Source organism: Oncorhynchus mykiss, chromosome 2 (genome assembly GCF_013265735.2).
Source record: "Oncorhynchus mykiss isolate Arlee chromosome 2, USDA_OmykA_1.1, whole genome shotgun sequence".
Classification (NCBI taxonomy): Eukaryota; Metazoa; Chordata; class Actinopteri; order Salmoniformes; family Salmonidae; genus Oncorhynchus; species Oncorhynchus mykiss.
This window is the reverse complement of record NC_048566.1, coordinates 83,587,075-83,611,905: the sequence shown is the minus strand read 5'-3', so window position 1 is coordinate 83,611,905 and position 24,831 is coordinate 83,587,075. Positions and strand designations below refer to the sequence as shown.

At 45.1% G+C, this 24,831-nt stretch overlaps 1 protein-coding gene across 1 annotated transcript in view; it reads right to left on the bottom strand.

Annotated features, from left to right (window-relative positions):
* Positions 1–609: 609 nt before the first annotated feature.
* Positions 610–24,831, bottom strand: part of LOC110502224 (neural-cadherin-like) — a 113,148-nt gene continuing 88,926 nt past the window's right edge. Inside the window, exons 29-33 of the mRNA XM_036934304.1 lie at positions 20,261–20,525; positions 18,858–19,047; positions 17,519–17,769; positions 3,442–3,596; positions 610–2,561 (exon numbers count right to left, since the gene is read on the bottom strand). Of these exons, the coding sequence (XP_036790199.1) occupies positions 1,929–2,561; positions 3,442–3,596; positions 17,519–17,769; positions 18,858–19,047; positions 20,261–20,525 (1,494 nt within the window). The 3' untranslated portion in view covers positions 610–1,928. The remainder of the gene's footprint in view (positions 2,562–3,441; positions 3,597–17,518; positions 17,770–18,857; positions 19,048–20,260; positions 20,526–24,831) is intronic.

Below are 24,831 nucleotides of genomic sequence, written 5' to 3'. Positions count from 1 at the left end.
TGTTGCCCAGCAACAGCCCCAAAACATCACTGCTCTAGAGGAGATCTGCATGGAGGAATGGGCTAAAATACCAGCAGTGTGTGAAAACCTTGTGAAGACTTACAGAAAACGTTTGAGCTCTGTCATTTCCAACAAAGGGTATATAACAAAGTATTGAGATAAACTTTTGTTATTGACCAAATACTTATTTTCCACCATAATTTGCAAATAAATTCATAAAAAATCCTGCAATGTGATTTTCTGGATTGTCTTTCCTCATTTTGTCTGTCATAGTTGAATTGTACCTATGATGAACATTACAGGCCTCTCTCATCTTTTTAAGTGGGAGAACTTGCACAATTGGTGGCTGACTAAATACTTCTTTGCCCCACTGTATGTAAACATTTGCTGGCACAAACATGCAAGCGCACACACACACACACACACACACACACACACACACACACACACACACACACACACACACACACACACACACACACACACACACACACACACACACACACACACACACACACACACATATCTGTTGTATTCAGGGCATGTGAAAAATACAAATTGATTTGATTTCATGTTTGAACTTGAAGATGCTATTTATATTTGTTTGGCTCCAAGACTTATGGGTCTATACATGTTTCAACACAAGGCCAGTATGTGTGACATCACTGACATGGATAAGCACGTGTTACATGTCTAGACGGCACATGTAAGGGCTTGGTACCTTCTAGTAATTATATTTCTATAAAAGCAGCACTGCTTCCTTTCCCTATGAAAGCTCCAATTTCACTGCCATTTAACTGAAGTCACGCAGTGCAATTAAGTATTGAAGAGGTCAGTCTGCGGGAGCTACATACTCTTTAAGTACATGTCAGAGAACTCCAAAAGGGTCAGCAAGGTTTGGGTACAGGATATGAATGATTCACTCTGGAGCAGGAATGAACTGATCATCATCATTAATTACCATCTTCATCATCATCATATTTAAATGTACTGTAGCCTGTTGCTAACTGCTAGAGTCACACGTTGGACATTTGAGTCATTTTAAAACCTTTGGAGCAACGTTGTGTGGTGAATGTGTGTTTTCTTGTTTCTTACATTGTCCATCTTGAGTTGGATGCTATGCTACCTTTTTGTAGCATTTTTTTACAACTTTTTCAACTGAATTTCAGAGTTTTAACCAGGTCAACAGCACCTGTGTGCACATGATTGATGAGGAGCTTGAGAGACAATACTCAGTGGAGTGAAGTAGTCATAGTCAGGATATTGGTAGATACTGGTCCTGGTTCTCAACCCACACACTTTCCAGTCTAGACAAGTGGGTTTTAATTGCATATAATATTTAGGCGCTATTATGAATCAGTAAATAAGAGGTAGTGCAGTGATGTACTTAAGTTGCTGAGGAATAGAGGCATGCATTTACCAAGCATAGCTTTTGATAATGAAAATTGGTTGGTAAAAATCTGAAACAAAAAATGCATCACAAAATGAACCTCAAAGATAGCAATGTCTTATTATCACAGACATACATTTCTAAGATTCATTTATTTAAAAGGCGTTAAATCAAAACAAAACAAACAAAATATTTTTTTCTCACAGAAATGATATTACGATAATTATCAACAACAAAAAAGGAACCCTATTTAAAATCTAGATTCATTTAGCCTTCTTTTACATATATTTTTGTGGGGTATAGACAGGGCATTGCCAAGAAAATGGTGCTGCTTTTCCAGATTTGTTGTCAAATCTGTCACATTAAAGATGCATCACATTTTTGCCACAATCCACCCATAGAATACTTTACAAATGGATTACAAATCAGAAATGTACATTTCTTAACTATTTGTTCTCATTAGTTTTTTTTTCCCCCCAACACCATCTTTGGATCAATCGATTTAAAAATTGCACAACTCCAGTCTCATGCTCTCTTCTCACAGTTGGCCTGCCCCCTGGTCTCCCTCTCCTTCGCTTTGTCCTTCTGTCCCTCTGTGCTCTTGGTGGCAGCAGTCTACAGCAGCGTCCACTCTGAGCTCACTGACTACAGCTCGCAGGGCTTTGAGCCTGTCCAGCCGTGGGCTCTGGGCTCTCTGACGCTCCAGGCTCTCCTGACTTCCCTGAACCCTAACCTCTGACCCCTGACCTCCAGCACTGAGGGAGCTAAGTGAGCGCACAACTAGACCACCATGCTGCCCCCTATTGGACAGGCGACGCTGTGAGGTCATGAAGCCAGGGTTGTCCCCCAGGGGATGGTCCGTGTCCCTTATGATCTCACACAGGTAGCGGGCCAGGTCCTGACTGGAGAAGGACAGGGACTTATGGGATTGCCGCATGGCGAGGGGAGAGGGGAGGGTAGCAGACCCGGACGGAGGGTGGGCCAGACGCAGGGCGATCGCTGTGCTGCCGATTCTGGGTTCGTTTGATCCTTTTGGTTTGGTCCCATTCTTGGTGTCCGGTGGCTTGGTCGTCTGAGGGTAGGAGATAATGCATTGTGGGTAGCTGTATCTCAGTGACTGGGCTGGGCTGGGCTGCAGAGACCTCTGTAACTCCACCATGTTGAAGACATTCTGGAGGGAGGGAGAGAGAGACACAGAGAGAGGGAGAGATACAGAGACACACAGAGAGAGAGAGATACAGAGACACACAGAGAGGGAGAGATACAGAGACACACAGAGAGAGAGAGAGAGAGAGAGAGAGCAAACACCAAATTGAGACTGCACGCAGAATTCTGCAAAAATATCCTCTGTGTACAACGTATAACACCAAATAATGCATGCAGAGCAGAATTAGGTCGATACCCACTAATTATCATAATCCAGAAAAGAGCCGTTAAATACTTTAACCACCTAAAAGGAAGCGATTCCCAAACCTTCCATAACAAAGCCATCACCTACAGAGAGATGAACCTGGAGAAGGTCCTGGGGCTCTGTTCACAAACACACTCTACAGAGCCCCAGGACAGCAGCACAATTAGAGCCAACCAAATCATGAGAAAACAAAAAGATAATTACTTGACACATTGGAAAGAATTAACAAAAAAACAGAGCAAACTAGAATACTATTTGGCCCTAAACAGAGAGTACACAGCGGCAGAATACCTGACCACTGTGACTGACCCAAAATTAAGGAAAGCTTTGACTATGTACAGACTCAGTGAGCATAGTCTTGCTATTGAGAAAGGCCGCCATAGGCAGTAGCTGTATGGTACCTGGTTTACTTCCTCTGTCTGAATACCAGTGTCTCCTTGAATTCCCAATCATCTTCTAGCTCCTACACACTATAGGCCTGTATATCTGGATAGGTGTAAGCTTCACCCAGCCTATCAGAAGGTATGGGGAAGCAATCATCAAACTGTTTAAACCGATCCCATCCTTTTTGTTCTACACAAGTGCCTATGGGGGCAACCAGGGACGCTGGCTTGATTTGGGATTCAGTGTCTATCTGTACCTGGTCCTGCTCCCCTCCGCCCTCCTCATCATAGTTGAGCACGTTCTCTCGGATGTCCTCCCATTCTCCGTGGTGTGCTGATACGTGGTAGACGCTCTCCTTCAGGCCCTTGTGTCTCCTCCAGCAGGAGTAGAGGAACAGGCCCAGCATCAGCACTAGGGGGGGTGGGGGTGGGGGGGGGGGGGGTCGCCATAGAGCAAGTTAGGACAGGGAAGGGACAGGTGTAGTCATCTTCACACAATGTTCTATCAATTAAAAACACTAGAAATAAATCCAGACAGTCAGCAACGATTTGTAATAAAGAAGTTAAAATGGACTGTGAAGATGAGTTGGGGAGAGGGGTGTGGTACCCGATAAGCACATTTAGTGCCTCAGTTCTTAGAGTACAACATGTCAGATAGATGAGCCAACAACACAAAATTGACACTTTACACCCAGATATGAGATACACAATAACTCTCAATACCAGCCTTTCTTTGTAAAAAAGCAGTCATTGGGAATGGTCAGGGTTTGTTGTCTTTCCATCACATTGCTAATCTGCATTTATCCAATCCTGTAAAGCAAAGTACTAGAGATGCATTCTTCCCTTAAAACACTCAACCCTGTTCACAGAACCGGCACTCCCTGGAATGTTGTGAGAGCGTTGTAGGAATGCTGCTGAAGCACTGACATCAATCACATCTATTGTGTGTTGAAATATACAGTATGCTGCACTGACCTTTAAAGTTAATTCATCTCAACCAATATTTCTTCTCCCGTCTGCCCTCCCTCTCTGTCTCCCGCTTTGTTTCTCATTTCTTTATCTCTCTCATTCTCTCTCTCATTCTCTCACTCATTCTTGTTTGACTCTCTGTGTTTCTTTCCGCTCTCCTTGTCTCCAGGCTCCGTGCGGCTTTAATCTCTCACACTTAAAGGTGATGCACCAGAACTGCCATCTTTTCTATTGTGCTTTGCTTGTGCAGTAGGTTTGGAAGCATCCGTTCATCAATTTAATAATTGAGGATTCTTTGATGAAGTGCATTGCGTTAATCACATTAGACTGAAGTAATGGTTTACTGAACCCATATCACACTCATCAAGGTCACTCAACTGAATATGTTTTCAAATCCACCATTTAAAAAACTAAAACAAATGTTGATTAGAAAAAGGCTCACTGTAAAAAGGTTAAGGTCCAGCTAACCTTCCCCAGGCCTGCTCAGTGTGTGCTGGAGGTATATGTACTGTAGAGTTCTATTGATCAGCTAACCTTCCCCAGGCCTGCTCAGTGTGTGCTGGAGGTATATGTACTGTAGAGTTCTATTGATCAGCTAACCTTCCCCAGGCCTGCTCAGTGTGTGCTGGAGGTATATGTACTGTAGAGTTCTATTGATCAGCTAACCTTCCCCAGGCCTGCTCAGTGTGTGCTGGAGGTATATGTACTGTAGAGTTCTATTGATCAGCTAACCTTCCCCAGGCCTGCTCAGTGTGTGCTGGAGGTATATGTACTGTAGAGTTCTATTGATCAGCTAACTTTCCCCAGGCCTGCTCAGTGTGTGCTGGAGGTATATGTACTGTAGAGTTCTATTGATCAGCTAACCTTCCCCAGGCCTGCTCAGTGTCTGCTGGAGGTATATGTACTGTAGAGTTCTATTGATCAGCTAACCTTCCCCAGGCCTGCTCAGTGTGTGCTGGAGGTATATGTACTGTAGAGTTCTATTGATCAGCTAACCTTCCCCAGGCCTGCTCAGTGTGTGCTGGAGGTATATGTACTGTAGAGTTCTATTGATCAGCTAACCTTCCCCAGGCCTGCTCAGTGTGTCATGTACTGTCATGTTGTCTTGTCTCTGTCCTTTCCCTTCACCCTGTCTCCCTCTGCTGGTCGTGTTAGGTTACCTTTTCTCCCCCGCTTTCCCCCAGCTGTCCCTTGTCTCCTCTAACTACCCATTCACCCCGTTCCCCACCTGTTCCCTTTTTTCCCTCTGATTAGGTCCCAATATCTCTCTCTGTTTCTGCTCCTGTCCTTGTCGGATTCTTGTTTGTTTGTGTCATTCATGCCTGAACCAGACTGTCGTCATGTTTGCTGTAACCTTGTCCTGTCCTGTCGGAATCTGCCGGTCCATCTGAGCCTACCTATGTTTGGTAATTAAAGAAGCTCTGTTTAAGTTGATTCGCTTTTGGGTCCTCATTCACGCACCGCAACAGAAGAATCCGACCAAGAATGGACCCAGCGACTTCGGATCCTCTCCACTCAGCCGTCGAGATCCAGGGAGCGATGCTAGGCAGACACAAGCAGGAATTGTCTGCTGCTCGACATGCCGTTGAGACCCTGGCCACCCAAGTCTCCAACCTCACAGAACAGGTTCACCATCTCCGCCTCGATCCACCGGCCACTTCCAGGGCTTTCGAATCTCCGGAGCCCAGAATCAATAACCCGCCGTGTTACTCTGGGGAGCCCACTGAATGCCGCTCGTTCCTCACCCAGTGTGATATTGTGTTTTCTCTCCAGCCCAACACTTACTCCAGGAGCACTGCTCGTGTCGCCTACGTCATATCTCTCCTTATTGGACGGGCTCGTGAGTGGGGCACGGCAATCTGGGAGGCAAGGGCTGAGTGTACTAACCAGTATCAAGACTTTAAGGAGGAGATGATACGGGTTTTTGATTGATCTGTTTTTGGGGAGGAGGCTTCCAGGGCCCTGTCTTCCCTATGTCAAGGCAATCGATCCATAAGACTACTCTATTGAGTTTCGCACTCTTGCTGTCTCCAGTGGCTGGAACGAGCCGGCCTTGCTCGCTCGTCTTCTGGAGGGTTTCCGCGCAGAGGTAAAGGATGAGATTCTCTCCCGGGAGGTTCCTTCCAGCGTGGATTCCTTGATTGAACTCGCTATTCGCATTGAGCGACGGGTTGATCTTCGTCACCGAGCTCGTGGAAAGGAGCTCGCGCTCTCCGTCGCCTCCCTCTCCGCATCACTACCATCTTCCTCTGCCGGCTCGGGTGCTGAGCCCATGCAGCTGGGAGGTATCCGCATCTCGACTGAGGAGAGGGAACGGAGAATCACCAACCGCCTCTGTCTCTATTGCGGTTCCGCTGGTCATTTTGTCACTTCATGTCCAGTAAAAGGCCAGAGCTCGTCAGTAAGCGGAGGGCTACTGGTGAGCGCTACTACTCCTGTCTCTCCTTCAAGATCCTGCACTACCTTGTCGGTCCATCTACGCTGGACCGGTTCGTCAGCTTCCTGCAGTGCCTTAATAGACTCTGGGGCGGAGGGCTGTTTTATGGACGAGACCTGGGCTCGGGAACATGACATTCCTCTCAGACAGTTAAAGGAGCCCACGGCCTTGTTCGCCCTGGATGGTAGTCCTCTCCCCAGGATTCAGCGTGAGACGCTACCTTTAACCCTCACTGTTTCTGGTAATCATAGTGAAACCATTTCTTTTTTAATTTTTCGTTCACCTTTTACACCTGTTGTTTTGGGCCATCCCTGGCTAGTTTGTCATAATCCTTCCATTAATTGGTCTAGTAATTCTATCCTCTCCTGGAACGTCTCTTGTCATGTGAAATGTTTAATGTCTGCTATCCCTCCTGTTTCCTCTGTCTCTTCTTCACAGGAGGAGCCTGGTGATTTGACAGGGGTGCCGGAGGAATATCACGATCTGCGCACGGTGTTCAGTCGGTCCAGGGCCACCTCTCTTCCTCCACACCGGTCGTATGATTGTAGTATTGATCTCCTTCCGGGAACCACCCCCCCCCGGGGTAGACTATACTCTCTGTCGGCTCCCGAACGTAAGGCTCTCGAGGATTATTTGTCTGTAGCTCTTGACGCCGGTACCATAGTCCCCTCCTCCTCTCCCGCCGGAGCGGGGTTTTTTTTTGTCAAGAAGAAGGACGGGTCTCTGCGCCCCTGCATAGATTATCGAGGGCTGAATGACATAACAGTGAAGAATCGTTATCCGCTTCCTCTTATGTCTTCAGCCTTCGAGATCCTGCAGGGAGCCAGGTTTTTCACTAAGTTGGACCTTCGTAACGCTTACCATCTCGTGCGCATCAGGGAGGGGGACGAGTGGAAGACGGCGTTTAACACTCCGTTAGGGCACTTTGAATACCGGGTTCTTCCTTTCGGCCTCGCTAACGCTCCAGCTGTCTTTCAGGCATTAGTCAATGATGTCCTGAGAGACATGCTGAACATCTTTGTTTTCGTTTACCTTGACGATATCCTGATTTTTTCACCGTCACTCCAGATTCATGTTCAGCACGTTCGACGTGTCCTCCAGCGCCTTTTAGAGAATTGTCTTTTTGTGAAGGCTGAGAAGTGCACTTTTCATGCCTCCTCCGTCACATTTCTCGGTTCTGTTATTTCCGCTGAAGGCATTAAGATGGATCCCGCTAAGGTCCAAGCTGTCATTGATTGGCCCGTCCCTAAGTCACGCGTCGAGCTGCAGCGCTTTCTCGGCTTCGCGAACTTCTATCGTCGTTTCATCCGTAATTTCGGTCAGGTGGCAGCTCCTCTCACAGCCCTTACTTCTGTCAAGACGTGCTTTAACCTTTCTGATCTCCCCATCCCGGATCCGGGTTCGTGAATACAGACTCAAGCTCATTACCATAACGCAACGTTAACTATTCATGAAAATCGCAAATGAAATGAAATAAATATGCCATCTCTCAAGCTTAGCCTTTTGTTAACAACACTGTCATCTCAGATTTTCAAAATATGCTTCTCAACCATTGCAAAACAAGCATTTGTGTAACAGTATTGATGGCTAACGTAGCATTTAGCATTAACATTCAGCTGGCAACATTTACACAAAAAAACAGAAAAGCATTCAAAAAAATCATTTACCTTTGAAGAACTTCAGATGTTTTCAATGAGGAGACTCTCAGATAGCAAATGTTCAGTTTTTCCTGAAAGATTATTTGTTTAGGACAAATCGCTCCGTTTTCTGCGTCACGTTTAGCTATGAAAAAACCCCTGTATCCAGGATTGTGTAAATCTATCAGCAAGCTCATTAGCATAACACAACGTTAACTATTTATGAAAATCGCAAATGAAATGAAATAAATATGCCATCTCTCAAGCTTAGCCTTTTGTAAACAACACTGTCATCTCAGATTTTCAAAATATGCTTCTCAACCATAGGAAAACAATCATTTGTGTAAAAGTAGCTAGCTAGAGTTAGCATTTCGCGTTAGCATTTAGCGTTAGCATTAGCGTTAGCATCCAGCACGCAACATTAACAAAAACATAAAAGCCTTCAAATAAAATCATTTACCTTTGAAGAACTTCTGATGTTTTCAATGAGGATACTCTCAGTTAGATAGCAGATGCTCAGTTTTTCCAAAAAGATTCCTTGTGTATTAGAAATAGCTCCGTTTTATACATCACATTTGGCTACCAAAAAAAATCCATAAATTCAGTCCTCAAAACGCAAACTTTTTTCCAAATTAACTCCATAATATCGACTGAAAACATGGCAAACGTTTTTTAGAATCAAGCCTCAAGGTGTTTTTCACATATCTCTTCATTGATACATCGTTCTTGGATACATGCTTTCTCTCCTGAATCCCAGGAGAAAATGACCGCACCTGAAGATTACGCACAAATTTAGACAAAGGACACCGGGCGGACCTCTGGAAAATGTAGTCTCTTATGGCCAATCTTCCAATGATATGCCTACAAATACGTCACAATGCTGCTAAGACCTTGGGCGAACGACAGAAAGTGTAGGCTCGTTCCTTGCGCAATCACAGCCATATAAGGAGAGAATGGAAAACAGAGCTTCAGAAATTCTGCTAATTCCTGGGTGATGCATCATCTTGGTTTCGCCTGTAGAATGAGTTCTGGGGCACTTACAGACAAAATCTTTGCAGATTCTGAAACTTCAGAGTGTTTTCTTTCCAAAACTGTCAAGAATATGCATAGTCGAGCATCTTTTCGTGACAAAATATCGCGCTTAAAACGGGAACGTTTTTTATCCAAAAATGAAATAGCGCCCCTAGAGCTCTAACTGGTTAAGTGGTCCGTTTCCGCCCAGGGAGCTTTTGATCTCCTCAAGAATCGTTTTACATCCGCTCCTATCCTTGTTACACCTGACGTCTCTAGACAGTTCGTTGTCGAGGTTGACGCGTCAGAGGTGGGAGTGGGAGCCATCCTTTCTCAGCGCTCCCTCTCTGACGACAAGGTCCACCCATGCGCGTATTTTTCTCATCGCCTGTCGCCGTCGGAACGTAACTATGATGTGGGTAACCGCGAACTGCTCGCCATCCGGTTAGCCCTAGGCGAATGGCGACAGTGGTTGGAGGGGGCGACCGTTCCTTTTGTCGTTTGGACTGACCATAGGAACCTTGAGTACATCCGTTCTGCCAAACGACTTAATGCGCGTCAGGCGCGTTGGGCGCTGTTTTTCGCTCGTTTCGAGTTCGTGATTTCTTATCGTCCGGGCTCTAAGAACACCAAGCCTGATGCTTTGTCTCGTCTCTTCAGTTCTTCAGTAGCCTCCACTGACCCCGAGGGGATTCTCCCTGAGGGGCGTGTTGTCGGGTTGACTGTCTGGGGAATTGAGAGGCAGGTAAAGCAAGCACTCACTCAAACTCCGTCGCCGCGCGCTTGTCCTAGGAACCTTCTTTTCGTTCCCGTTCCTACTCGTCTGGCCGTTCTTCAGTGGGCTCACTCTGCCAAGTTAGCCGGCCACCCTGGCGTTCGGGGTACGCTTGCTTCCATTCGCCAGCGTTTCTGGTGGCCCACCCGGGAGCATGACACGCGTCGTTTCGTGGCTGCTTGTTCGGTCTGCGCGCAGACTAAGTCCGGTAACTCTCCTCCTGCCGGCCGTCTCAGGCCGCTTCCTATTCCCTCTCGACCGTGGTCTCACATCGCCTTAGATTTTGTCACCGGACTGCCTTCGTCAGCGGGGAAGACTGTTATTCTTACGGTTGTCGATAGGTTCTCTAAGGCGGCTCATTTCATTCCCCTTGCTAAGCTTCCTTCTGCTAAAGAGACGGCACAAATCATCATCGAGAATGTTTTCAGAATTCATGGCCTTCCGTCAGACGTCGTTTCGGACAGAGGTCCGCAATTCACGTCTCAATTTTGGAGGGAGTTTTGCCGTTTGATTGGGGCTTCCGTCAGTCTCTCTTCCGGCTTTCACCCCCAGTCTAACGGTCAAGCAGAACGGGCCAATCAGACTATTGGTCGCATCTTACGCAGTCTTTCTTTTCGCAACCCTGCGTCTTGGTCAGAACAGCTCCCCTGGGCAGAATACGCCCACAACTCGCTTCCTTCGTCTGCGACCGGGCTATCTCCTTTTCAGAGTAGCCTCGGGTACCAGCCTCCGTTGTTCTCATCTCAGTTCGCCGAGTCCAGCGTCCCCTCCGCTCAGGCTTTTGTCCAACGTTGCGAGCGCACCTGGAAGAGGGTCAGGTCTGCACTTTGCCGTTATAGGGCGCAGACTGTGAGAGCTGCTAATAAGCGTAGAACTAAGAGCCCTAGATATTGTCGCGGTCAGAGAGTTTGGCTCTCCACTCAGAACCTTCCCCTTAAGACGGCTTCTCGCAAGTTGACCCCGCGGTTCATTGGTCCATTCCGTATCTCTCAGGTCATTAATCCTGTCGCAGTGCGACTTCTTCTTCCGCGATATCTTCGTCGCGTCCACCCGGTCTTCCATGTCTCCTGTGTTAAGCCCGTTCTTCGCGCCCCCGCTCGTCTTCCCCCCCCCCCCCCCATCCTTGTCGAGGGCGCACCTATCTACAGGGTCCGTAAAATCTTGGACATGCGTCCTCGGGGCCGTGGTCATCAGTACCTAGTTGACTGGGAGGGGTACGGTCCTGAGGAGAGGAGTTGGGTTCCCTCTCGGGACGTGCTGGACCGTGCGCTGATTGATGATTTCCTCCGTTGCCGCCAGGTTTCCTCCTCGAGTGCGCCAGGAGGCGCTCGGTGAGTGGGGGGGTACTGTCATGTACTGTCATGTTGTCTTGTCTCTGTCCTTTCCCTTCACCCTGTCTCCCTCTGCTGGTCGTGTTAGGTTACCTTTTCTCCCCCGCTTTCCCCCAGCTGTCCCTTGTCTCCTCTAACTACCCATTCACCCCGTTCCCCACCTGTTCCCTTTTTTCCCTCTGATTAGGTCCCAATATCTCTCTCTGTTTCTGCTCCTGTCCTTGTCGGATTCTTGTTTGTTTGTGTCATTCATGCCTGAACCAGACTGTCGTCATGTTTGCTGTAACCTTGTCCTGTCCTGTCGGAATCTGCCGGTCCATCTGAGCCTACCTATGTTTGGTAATTAAAGAAGCTCTGTTTAAGTTGATTCGCTTTTGGGTCCTCATTCACGCACCGCAACACAGTGTGTGCTGGAGGTATATGTACTGTAGAGTTATATTGATCAGCTAACCTTCCCCATGCCTGCTCAGTGTCTGCTGGAGGTATATGTACTGTAGAGTTCTATTGATCAGCTAACCTTCCCCAAGCCTGCTCAGTGTGTGCTGGAGGTATATGTACTGTAGAGTTCTATTGATCAGCTAACCTTCCCCAGGCCTGCTCAGTGTGTGCTGGAGGTATATGTACTGTAGAGTTCTATTGATCAGCTAACTTTCCCCAGGCCTGCTCAGTGTGTGCTGGAGGTATATGTACTGTAGAGTTCTATTGATCAGCTAACCTTCCCCAGGCCTGCTCAGTGTCTGCTGGAGGTATATGTACTGTAGAGTTCTATTGATCAGCTAACCTTCCCCAGGCCTGCTCAGTGTGTGCTGGAGGTATATGTACTGTAGAGTTCTATTGATCAGCTAACCTTCCCCAGGCCTGCTCAGTGTGTGCTGGAGGTATATGTACTGTAGAGTTCTATTGATCAGCTAACCTTCCCCAGGCCTGCTCAGTGTGTGCTGGAGGTATATGTACTGTAGAGTTATATTGATCAGCTAACCTTCCCCATGCCTGCTCAGTGTCTGCTGGAGGTATATGTACTGTAGAGTTCTATTGATCAGCTAACCTTCCCCAAGCCTGCTCAGTGTGTGCTGGAGGTATATGTACTGTAGAGTTCTATTGATCAGCTAACCTTCCCCAGGCCTGCTCAGTGTGTGCTGGAGGTATATGTACTGTAGAGTTCTATTGATCAGCTAACCTTCCCCAGGCCTGCTCAGTGTGTGCTGGAGGTATATGTACTGTAGAGTTCTATTGATCAGCTAACCTTCCCCAGGCCTGCTCAGTGTGTGCTGGAGATATATGTACTGTAGAGTTCTATTGATCAGCTAACCTTCCCCAGGCCTGCTCAGTGTGTGCTGGAGGTATATGTACTGTAGAGTTCTATTGATCAGCTAACCTTCCCCAGGCCTGCTCAGTGTGTGCTGGAGGTATATGTACTGTAGAGTTATATTGATCAGCTAACCTTCCCCAAGCCTGCTCAGTGTGTGCTGGAGGTATATGTACTGTAGAGTTCTATTGATCAGCTAACCTTGCTCCATCCCCTCCACTGTGCTGTACAGATCCAGAGAAACACGCTGAGGAATCCATGAGCTACGATCGCAGCAGTACTCAGACCACAGTATTACCAGCAGTACTCAATACTGTGGCTGAGGGGGAGGTCTACCAGCAGTACTCAGACCTCCCCCTCAGCCACAGTATTACCAGCAGTACTCAGACCTCCCCCTCAACCACAGTATTACCAGCAGTACTCAGACCTCCCCCTCAGCCACAGTATTACCAGCAGTACTCAGACCTCCCCCTCAACCACAGTATTACCAGCAGTGCTCAGACCTCCCCCTCAACCACAGTATTACCAGCAGTACTCAGACCTCCCCCTCAACCACAGTATTACCAGCAGTACTCAGACCTCCCCCTCAACAACAGTATCACCAGCAGTACTCAGGACCTCCCCCTCAACCACAGTATTACCAGCAGTACTCAGACCTCCCCCTCAACCACAGTATTACCAGCAGTACTCAGACCTCCCCCTCAACCACAGTATTACCAGCAGTACTCAGACCTCCCCCTCAACCACAGTATTACCAGCAGTACTCAGACCTCCCCCTCAGCCACAGTATTACCAGCAGTACTCAGACCTCCCCCTCAACCACAGTATTACCAGCAGTACTCAGACCTCCCCCTCAACCACAGTATTACCAGCAGTACTCAGACCTCCCCCTCAACCACAGTATTACCAGCAGTACTCAGGACCTCCCCTCAACCACAGTATTACCAGCAGTACTCAGACCTCCCCCTCAACCACAGTATTACCAGCAGTACTCAGGACCTCCCCCTCAACCACAGTATTACCAGCAGTACTCAGACCTCCCCCTCAACCACAGTATTACCAGCAGTACTCAGACCTCCCCCTCAACCACAGTATTACCAGCAGTACTCAGACCTCCCCCTCAGCCACAGTATTACCAGCAGTACTCAGACCTCCCCCTCAACCACAGTATTACCAGCAGTACTCAGACCTCCCCCTCAACCACAGTATTACCAGCAGTACTCAGACCTCCCCCTCAACCACAGTATTACCAGCAGTACTCAGGACCTCCCCCTCAACCACAGTATTACCAGCAGTACTCAGACCTCCCCCTCAACCACAGTATTACCAGCAGTACTCAGACCTCCCCCTCAACCACAGTATTACCAGCAGTACTCAGGACCTCCCCCTCAACCACAGTATTACCAGCAGTACTCAGACCTCCCCCTCAACCACAGTATTACCAGCAGTACTCAGACCTTCCCTCAACCACAGTATTACCAGCAGTACTCAGGACCTCCCCCTCAACCACAGTATTACCAGCAGTACTCAGACCTTCCCTCAACCACAGTAATTACCAGCTCCACACTTCTATGTGCCAATCAGTCAACATGCCCATCAGTGGGGCTTTACCACACACACAGAGAAATGGACGCACACACACACACCAAGCCATTGACAATGAAGAACACACACGTGCATACGCACACATACAGACTCCGATGAAAACACACACAGAGATGTGCAGTGGTCGTGTTGTGATATCTTCAAATATATCAATAGAACTCAGGCTGGAGACCTTACACAGCTCCTATCCATCAATCCACATGCTGCTGCTTTGAGGTTATCCACCAACCATGGTGGTCTTGGGATGTTCGGTTGAATGTTTATAGTAACATGAAGGGTATGACATGGATAAATCAGTATGATGTACACATGAAACATTTATGCATGTTAATGCATGTGTCAGACACTCAATGATATACAACATAGAAAATGGAGAGAAAATATACATTGCAAGGAGAAAAGAAGGACATAAATTGGAGACAGATGAGAGAAGAGAAATGGTGTGAGAAGGCTTTATTAGGGAAAGTATGTTCTAATACAAAAATACAGGCACTTTTACGACTATTCACATCCATTCCCATTCTATATGGAAAGGCAATGGAATATTTTCTTCTTCATTGAATATCAAATCCAACAACACAACAGTAAAAATGTAAATGTGATGGACAATAAAGCTTTTAAATTTTGAATTTCAAACCCATTTAACAGGCTTAATGAAGCATACTTATATTGCCCAAATGTGCTCGTCTCTGGTTCTGTCTGTAGCAAAAGTTGAACTCGGCAATCAGCCAGTCTGATGGGTTATGTCAATCTGAATTATGGATGATCACTTTTAAATGGAGTTTGAGGCAGAGGAGCAGAGACAGAGAGTTCCAGTTTAATTTAGCAGCGTGACTTCACCCCGCCTTAGTGTGTGTTGTGTGTAATGTGTGTGCGGCTTCTCCCGGTGTCGCAGTCTGTCTGGGCCTATGAGGCGTGTTTGTCACTTGCAGGCACACGAACACAATGCGCACACAAACACACGCGCATGCATGCATACAGACACAACTCTGTCATCTCCACCTTGCCTCGTCTTCTCTCAGTTATGACGTAAAAGGAGGAGGATGAGGTGGTCGCCATGACAACAACTTTAACAGTTCATGAAAGGACCTTCAACCGTGTTATCCTGTTAAAGACGGCCCCAGTCTAAGAACTGTAGCCCGAGTCTTGTAAGAGACAGACAAGTGTTGCTAGCTACTGTACTGTATTTCCTGTTACAGAGACGGTTGGAGAAAAGTTCATATAAACTCTTGGCGACCTCTCATTTGATATATATTGAAGAAATAGACTAATTCATCTGGAGATCAAAGGTTTGAGTGCAGCTTATAAATGCCAGGAACTAAAGTAACTGTAGCAACTAGGTACCTTACATGACAGCACCAGGCAGTTTCATTTACACATTCAACACATGAATGTTCATAAATGATGCCAAGGCCTCAGTTTGTTATCTTTGTATTCATTATATCAAACACTGAAGTATCGTTTTATCGGTTTCTCTCAGGGAGCCAGCGTGTCAAAATAACTGATGTTGCAATTCACCAGCCAAATGCCCCAGGAAGGTGTTGGTTTGTTGAGTCAGTTATAGCGCTAGTAGAGACAGTGTATTGAATCGTCAGACCATTTTATAACCCTGTTGGTGACAGAGAGCCTCATAAACTGTATAGTAGTAGCTCCATGGAGAGATAGCCCTCTGTACTGGACACAAAACACAGCTTACTACGTGTCAGAAACAAACGGGTTGTTCCATGAAATGAGTGTCTTTTGCATCCCTTTTATATATTAAACAGAAATTGTGCACAAATATTGAATTTTAAAGCCTGTTATATTAAATGAAATGCCCTTTAATGTAGACAACATAAATAATTAAATCAATCAGATGTTTTTATATGAGTAAAGGCTTGCTAAACCCTGTTTCACCATCATTGTAAAGCCCTAGTTATTTTGTTGCTTTGACAAAGTAATTTACGGAGATTATTATTTATTTCATGTGATTAGTGATTCATTTACATCTCTCCCTCATTTTTGGGTCGGCCATGTTATGTGAACTGAATTATTTTTATATATATATATGGTAAAACTATTCCTTTTTAAATATTTATTTCAAAAGAAACATTGAACATTTAACAGTCAAGCCATAGTATAAAAGCAGGTGAACTGGTTCTACACTCTTTCTTTTGGTGGAAAACTGAGCTGGTCAGGCATAACACCTTAACCCTGTTACCCATGTATACAGGCTAGAAATGTTTTAATAACCATGTCTTTTTTTTTGTGACGCTTGTATTCAATTACCACTCCGTTGCACACAAGTTTCCATTCCGCCTGTCACAAGGGGATTTATGGTTGATTTACAAAGAAATCGTCAACACGGTTTCTTTATTTGGTGCTCTTGAGATTGGGAAAACACGTTTTCTTTATGAAGAAAGAACTGCTCTTTGTAGCAGAATGTTGAAATTGGGTGAAATCAGAGTTTTTGTTTGACCAAGTTACCCTTCTCAAAATGCACTGAATTGGTGGAATGAGCCAGACATGGACACATTTAGGTTAAAGGAAGAATGGAGAAGAAAGTAATTGACAAAGAAATACGGAGGGAGAGATAAAAACAGACATAACGGAACTGGAATGACAAACAGACGAGATAAAAACAGACATAACGGAACTGGAATGACAAACAGACGAGATAAAACAAGTCGGACAGATAAAAAGGTAAGACAAAGGAGGATGACAAATACAAGTATGAATTTACATCACAAACATCAGGAAAGACACAATAGATGTGAGGAGGGGATGACTGAAGGGCCCCCCAAACCTTTTGAACTGTGACCCAGTGAAAGCTTTCAGAGTTTTTTCTTGTGGCTCACAGTCGACAAAATCAATGTTTCTAGCCAGGACCTTTGCAGCCACACTGACTGAGCCCACTCACAGACCCTGAGGCCCAAACTAACAAAACACTTGGGGCTCAATACCATCGAACCCACATTCCAGTATCTCGTTTTCCCATGGCCAAAATAAATCACAGATGATTTGGGTACTGCAAGAATCTATTACCAGGTAGACATGTCTCACAGGTTGAAGCATTCAGTTCTCAGATCTAGAAATCTGTGTACCCAGTTTATAAATAAAGACACTGCATAAACGTTAATATGGTGTGTTCCATTGAATTCCAGCCTTGGGAACAACCAAAACCAGATTAAATCAGATTGAACTAGATGAAACCAGACGAGAGAGTGAGGATGAAAGATGGTATGGTCACCACAGGTAGTAGATGACATAGTCCATATAGCTACCTAGGAAGGCCAGGACACAGATACTGATGGCAAACGCAGAGCTGAGGCTCAGCGTGTTGCTGTCGTCGTTGTGGTACAGTGCCAGAGAGACCTCACAGTGGAGCCCGCGATAGCCCTCCGAGCAGTGACACGAGTACTTGGAGGGGGAGTGGGCCACACAGGTGCCATGGCGACAGGGCCTGCTGGCGCACAGCGTGTAGACGCAGACCTTGCCCGAGGCATTCTTCTTCATCATGTGACCAGGGGGGCACCTGTGGAGATGCAAATGATGAAGAGGTTGTGGTGACTGATTAGGCTATCATTGGATTGAAAAAAACTTTAAATTAGAAGGGAATAGTCAACCTGGCACTGTGAAAATCTATAGGTACACCCTTAGAAAAAAAGGTGCTATGTAGAACCTAAAAGGATTCTTCAGCTGTCCCCATAGGATAAACATTTGAAGAACACTTTTTGGTTCCAGTTAGAACCATTTTGGGTTCTATGTAGAATCCTTTCCACAGAGGGTTCTACATGGAACCAAAAAAGGTGGGGACAGCTAAATTACCCTTTTTTCTAAGAGTGTATTGTTTCTGATAGCTTTATCTGATACAATGTTGTCGTTTCAGAAATACAGTTGAAGTCGGAAGTTTCCATACACTTAGGTCATTAAGCAAAGCATTAATCTCAGTAACAGTAGCCTTGTTGTTCCATGTCCTCATTTCTGTCAGTATATTTCCGCCGCTCCTGAAGATAGTCTCTACAAGCTTAGTACCCTGTGTGGACATCCCATAGTGATGAAAGGCTTTTGGAATAGTTTTACACGCTCTGATCCCAGTCAGTACGACAGGAAGCACTGGAGTCCTGGGGTGTTTAAAGACACTGCTGCCGAAACACTCCCTGTCACTATGATTAGAACAGGGCTTTATTCAGCTCAGGTTGACACACGGCTAGGATTCTCAAAAGAGCTAGAGAGACAGAGAGAAAGAGAAGAGAGAAAGACAAAAGAAGATTGTCCCTGTCTGACATGGCCAAGGTTGTAACGTTCAGGACAGGTCAAAACAGGCCATGCTATAGACTACTAAGCCTTGTCCAGTTGTTAAGCTGCTACATACCTAGTCCAGGTACAACTGACGTGTCTTTGTCTGGGGGGATGTTTTCTGCTTGAAGAGAAGTCAGTGTCTCTTTGTTATACTGGGACAGTGAATGGCCAGTGTGGCATAATTCAAGGAGTTGTGGCCTATAACCTCATGACCAGGCCCCAGAGTTCTTCCTGAACATGTGACCTCACCTGGAAAATTGCTGGCCCTCAGTTATAGCCCAGAGTTTTTCCTTACATGATTCCCTGCTGCCATTTATGTACCTGCACTCGTGTTTCCTCCAAAGATCCATGCAGATGAAGGGGGGAGAGCACTGGTGTTTCCTGCAGGCATCTGAGGGGCAGCCTGGGGAGACCCCTTGAGAAGTGACCACCTGGAGCCCCTCAGACCCCACAGAGGGCTCCTTGGCAATGGGCATGGGCCGCCCGTTCAGCCTTAGGTCTCGCAGACATCCTGGAGGAAAAACACAGAGAGGGAAAGAGAGATAAGACAGCAATATAACTGACATTCATACACACCAGGCCTAAGGCAAAAAGCGTTTAAGTAAGTTTCATGAAGGGACAGAGACACATGAACACACAAGAATAGAACACACACACACACACACACACACAGCCCAGGGCTTAGCTGTCAGTGCGAGCCCTCTGTTTTGAAGGATATTTACTCCGTTAGTTTGGCTGGCCAGCCTCTGGGAGGGAGAGACGAAACACATTTATACAGAGGGGGTGGGGGTTTCTCCTTACATGGAGCAGGGACAAAAATGTGCAGTATTATAGCTAATCTCATGCTGTTTTTGAGGTCAGGGATTCTTGAACGATGGGACAATCTCAACTTTTCAAATATTTAACTTAATTTTAATAAAATGTGTAATATATACAGTACCTGTCAAACATTTAGACACACCTACTCATTCCAAGGTTTTTCTTTTGACTATTTTCTACATTGTAGAATAACAGTGAAGACATCAGAACGATGAAATAACACATATTGAATCATGTAGTAACCAAAAAAAGTGTTGAACAAATCAAAATATATTTTACATTTCAGATTCTTCAAAGTAGCCACCTTTTGCCTTGATGACAGCTTGCACACTCTTGGCAAATCTCGGACACATCTTTTAGGAATCACAGTTTTGACAGAAATATTCTTTAAAGCAAGAAATTACATAAGATTTATTTTTCAGTTGATATAAAAAAAATGGAAGAGTTTGAAAATGTGATCCTTTGCCCTATGCGGGGAAAGGGCCGATATAAAAATGTATAATAAATGTATAATATTCCACTAAATGTACATGTTAAGCTCAAATAATGCTACACAATACAACTATACAAATAAAGTTTCCCTTCTGGACAAGGATTGTCCCGACTTTCAAAAATCTGAGCTAATTTCCTTTTATTCTACACATTTTGTCCATGAGGCTGAGAGAGAATTTAGCAGTTTTAAAGCTAATTTTGTGTAATATTTTAACATTTATTATGACATGAAATAAAAGGAGGGCCCCTGAGCCCCCAAAGTTTGTGGGCCCCCAGCCTTGTGGGGGTTGGATGGGTGTGTGCTACGCTATTGGAGGTTAGGTGGATAGTACAGTATTAGAGGGCTGTACCAGGGGGCAGTACCAGGGGACAGTACTAATGGTCAGTACCAGATGGCAGTACCAGTACCATACCTAGGAAGCTGCGGTTGTGTCCTGAGGGGAAGGAGTTTCCCAGCATCACCACTGATTGGTCGATGACTATCTCCTGACTCCGCCCAGGAGCGGCCGTAACCTCCCGCCTTCCACCGCCACCGTCCAATTGAAGGGTGAACTCTTTGCCATGACGATCAAGCTCCACCTCATGCCATTCTCCATTGTCAAGGCGATGGAAGGGCAGCGTGAGGTTGTAGGGTCTGTCACCCAGGTTGTAAAAGACAGCCAGTAGCCCCTGAAACATCTGAAATAAGCAGAATATATCAATCAAATTAAATAATCCAAAATGGCTATAAAAATCACAGAGTTCGCCTTTAAAACATGCAGTTCAAAAATGGCAATGTACAATTAAGAAGGCAATTTTCTATTTTCTATTTTCAATTAAACCCATTGTATTTGATCATGCTTCACAAAACTGCCACGGACATCAATTAATTTAGTCCAGAGGGAGAATATCACAGACAACAATTATCCACAGCAGCTAAGGCTGAGCAAACACTCTGCGCTGGAAATAGGGCTGAGGGGGGCTGCTGGCTGCTTCAACTGCAGTTTGTACATGTCCATCCCCTAATTGGACACTGTGGAGCAGAGATAATTCAATACTGTGTTTTAATATATGCAGCAATATAGCACAGCTTGTTTTAACTATTGCTCCCTCAGCATTGTCATCAGATCATAATGCCAACATTCTATTCCCCCGCACCCCTATGGACCCCCCCCGGGCAGCCTAAGCAAACAAAAGACAATGAACTCAATCGATCCCAACTTTGAACAGAATCCAACCATGCAAACATTTCACTGCAAAGGAAAAACTGCCAATATTTTATTGAGTAAAACCTTACTATTTGACTTATAAAACACCAGCTAGGAAAATAAATAAAAAGCCTCTTAATAAGCGATGAGGGTTATAAGCATTGATTTACACCTTTACACTAACACTCAACAAAATAAAGCAACCCTGTGGGTTATAAAAACACGTTGAAGGATGCCATTATGTAAAGATAAAGACACATCAACAGGAATGAGAAAATGTTTCAGAGACCTAAAACTCGACAGTCCCCGGTAACCTTGTTAATGTCTAGTTATTCATTCAGCATGAGCGTCATCCTCCATTTCCACCCCTTCTTACCCATCAGAGCAAGCAGGCTGAGGTTCTGAGAGACAGCCATGTAAATTGGTCTTGTTGTCAGGATCTACACTCAAGTGTCTATCAGAGAGCACTGATGCTTTCCTAAACAAATGCTTCAGACAGAGTATGCTGCTTTTGCCAGAAAACTAGCGTTTTTAAACAGTTCGCCGACTCAAAGATAAATACATTTTTGTCAAAATGTTATTATTCATATAGCCTTCTTCTGTTCAATGATCTCTACCTATATAGTACTCTAAATACCCAAATTAATGTTGTTAAGTTCAAAAGAATACAAGACAAAAATTGCTGACTCCATTCAAACCAATTACGGTTCGGAACTTTAAAGCCAATTATCTCAGAATCATTATTTTGCAGACATAACCTTATAGTCCCAATGTTTTGATATATGGGGCTGGTAGGCAGAGAAGGGTAGAGGGGGGTTGCTGCTACTCTGACTCAGATATTCCAAGAGGAGCAATAGCAGTGCTATAGCAGTGAGACTGCATGTTGGTGCTCTCTCTGACACCAACAAGCTGTTGGAGAGATATGTTTGTCACGAGGAAGCAATAGTAGGATAGAGCCATGGAAACAGCTGACATGTTTGGGTAGGTGTTCTTGCGTGACAGACGCTAGCCGAGCAGTCTCCTGCCAGGTGTTGTGGACACACTGTCACTCAGAGGCCAAAAGCTCCTACAACCATTGAACCCCAACATCCTATCTCCACAGAAATGGCATTCACACTCAGAAAATGTGTTCTATTTTCCTGGCAAAGCCAGACAGAGAAGAGCCTTATGAAGAAGCAGACACTAAAGGTAAGTTACATTGATTGAAAATGCCACTTCATGTTTTCCAGTTCAAACAGGGTACACAATTCGAGCAATCCACTGAAAAAGCTCTCAATAATAGCTTGAAGGACAAAAGACAAAATTGGCTCTTTCCACTGAAGACAGCTCTTACGTCCAACTAATAACAGCTACCCACTTTCCTATACCCTAATACTGAAGGAGAGATGTGCTTATCACGAGACAGTAGACACTAGACACTGAAATAACCCTGAAAACTGTTCTGTAATGTTCCATAGGCACATCTCAAAACAACCCTAAGGCAATATAAATACACTCCGAACATACATATAGTACCCACCCTGTCTTCCAAGCCTGCTATTACTCACTCTACTGTTAAGAAGTCAAGCCTACGGTTGAAAAGGGTCGGAAACTTTCCGGTAAATTTCCAGAATTTTCCATGGGAAGTTAAGCCCTGTAATTTGGGGAATTTTGCTTTAATTCATCAAAAAAAAAAGTTAGCTTATAACAGTGAAACTTTTTTGTGGGATACACAAGGCAATTCTAGGTCTTGTTTTGGTTAAACTATCCCAAATTCAATGGAATTGCAACCCTCTGTGTACACGGTGCACTTCCATGCTCTGCACATACATGTACAGCTGATTGTCAAGCTATTGCACACTGAAATGCTATTATTAAGACCACACTACTACACTGTCTGAGCCAAGGACTACATGTTTTCTGGTAAGTTTTGGGTTATAATAATTTCTAACTTGTTAACAATTTCTGCTAGTTCGTTTTTGCTACCATGTGGGTTTTAGCTTGCTTGAGCCTGCTAACTGGGGAGTGTTAATTCACCTGTTTCCATACATGTTTCATGTTAAAACATTTATCTTACAAAGGAGTTGTTTAATCTAACTGCTTAACTATTTGTCTGTACATGGAATTGTATTAGTTTTTTTTTAACAATTTTTTTCTAATCTGGGAACTTTATGATATGTGGAGACATTTCACAGCAGCTAATGTATAAGACAATGTTGTGTGCATTTGCAAATACTGTGCCAAATCATATGTGAAGAATGTTACAAAGATGCAGAATCATCTGGCCAAGTGCATACATCAAATCAAATCAAATTTATTTATATAGCCCTTCGTACATCAGCTGATATCTCAAAGTGCTGTACAGAAACCCAGCCTAAAACCCCAAACAGCAAGCAATGCAGGTGTAGAAGCACGGTGGCTAGGAAAACTCCCTAGAAAGGCCAAAACCTAGGAAGAAACCTAGAGAGGAACCAGGCTATGTGGGGTGGCCAGTCCTCTTCTGGCTGTGCCAGGTGGAAATTATAACAGAACATGGCCAAGATGTTCAGATGTTCATAAATGACCAGCTTGGTCGAATAATAATAAGGCAGAACAGTTGAAACTGGAGCAGCAGCACAGTCAGGTGGACTGGGGACAGCAAGGAGTCATCATGTCAGGTATTCCTGGGGCATGGTCCTAGGGCTCAGGTCCTCCGAGAGAGAGAAAGAAAGAGAGAATTAGAGAGAGCATATGTGGGATGGCCAGTCCTCTTCTGGCTGTGCCGGGTGGAGATTATAACAGAACATGGCCAAGATGTTCAAATGTTCATAAATGACCAGCATGGTCGAATAATAATAAGGCAGAACAGTTGAAACTGGAGCAGCAGCACAGCCAGGTGGACTGGGGACAACAAGGAGTCATCATGTCAGGTAGTCCTGGGGCATGGTCCTAGGCTAACTGGGGAGTGTTAATTCACCTGTTTCCATACATGTTTCATGTTAAAACATTTATCTTACAAAGGAGTCGTTTAATCTAACTGCTTAACTATTTGTCTGTACATGGAATTGTATTAGTTTTTTTTTAACACTTTTTTTCTAATCTGGGAACTTTATGATATGTGGAGACATTTCACAGCAGCTAATGTATAAGACAATGTTGTGTGCATTTGCAAATACTGTGCCAAATCATATGTGAAGAATGTTACAAAGATGCAGAATCATCTGGCCAAGTGCATACATCAAATCAAATCAAATGTATTTATATAGCCCTTCGTACATCAGCTGATATCTCAAAGTGCTGTACAGAAACCCAGCCTAAAACCCCAAACAGCAAGCAATGCAGGTGTAGAAGCACGGTGGCTAGGAAAAACTCCCTAGAAAGGCCAAAACCTAGGAAGAAACCTAGAGAGGAACCAGGCTATGTGGGGTGGCCAGTCCTCTTCTGGCTGTGCCAGGTGGAAATTATAACAGAACATGGCCAAGATGTTCAGATGTTCATAAATGACCAGCTTGGTCGAATAATAATAAGGCAGAACAGTTGAAACTGGAGCAGCAGCACAGTCAGGTGGACTGGGGACAGCAAGGAGTCATCATGTCAGGTATTTCTGGGGCATGGTCCTAGGGCTCAGGTCCTCCGAGAGAGAGAAAGAATGAGAGAATTAGAGAGAGCATATGTGGGATGGCCAGTCCTCTTCTGGCTGTGCCGGGTGGAGATTATAACAGAACATGGCCAAGATGTTCAAATGTTCATAAATGACCAGCATGGTCGAATAATAATAAGGCAGAACAGTTGAAACTGGAGCAGCAGCACAGCCAGGTGGACTGGGGACAACAAGGAGT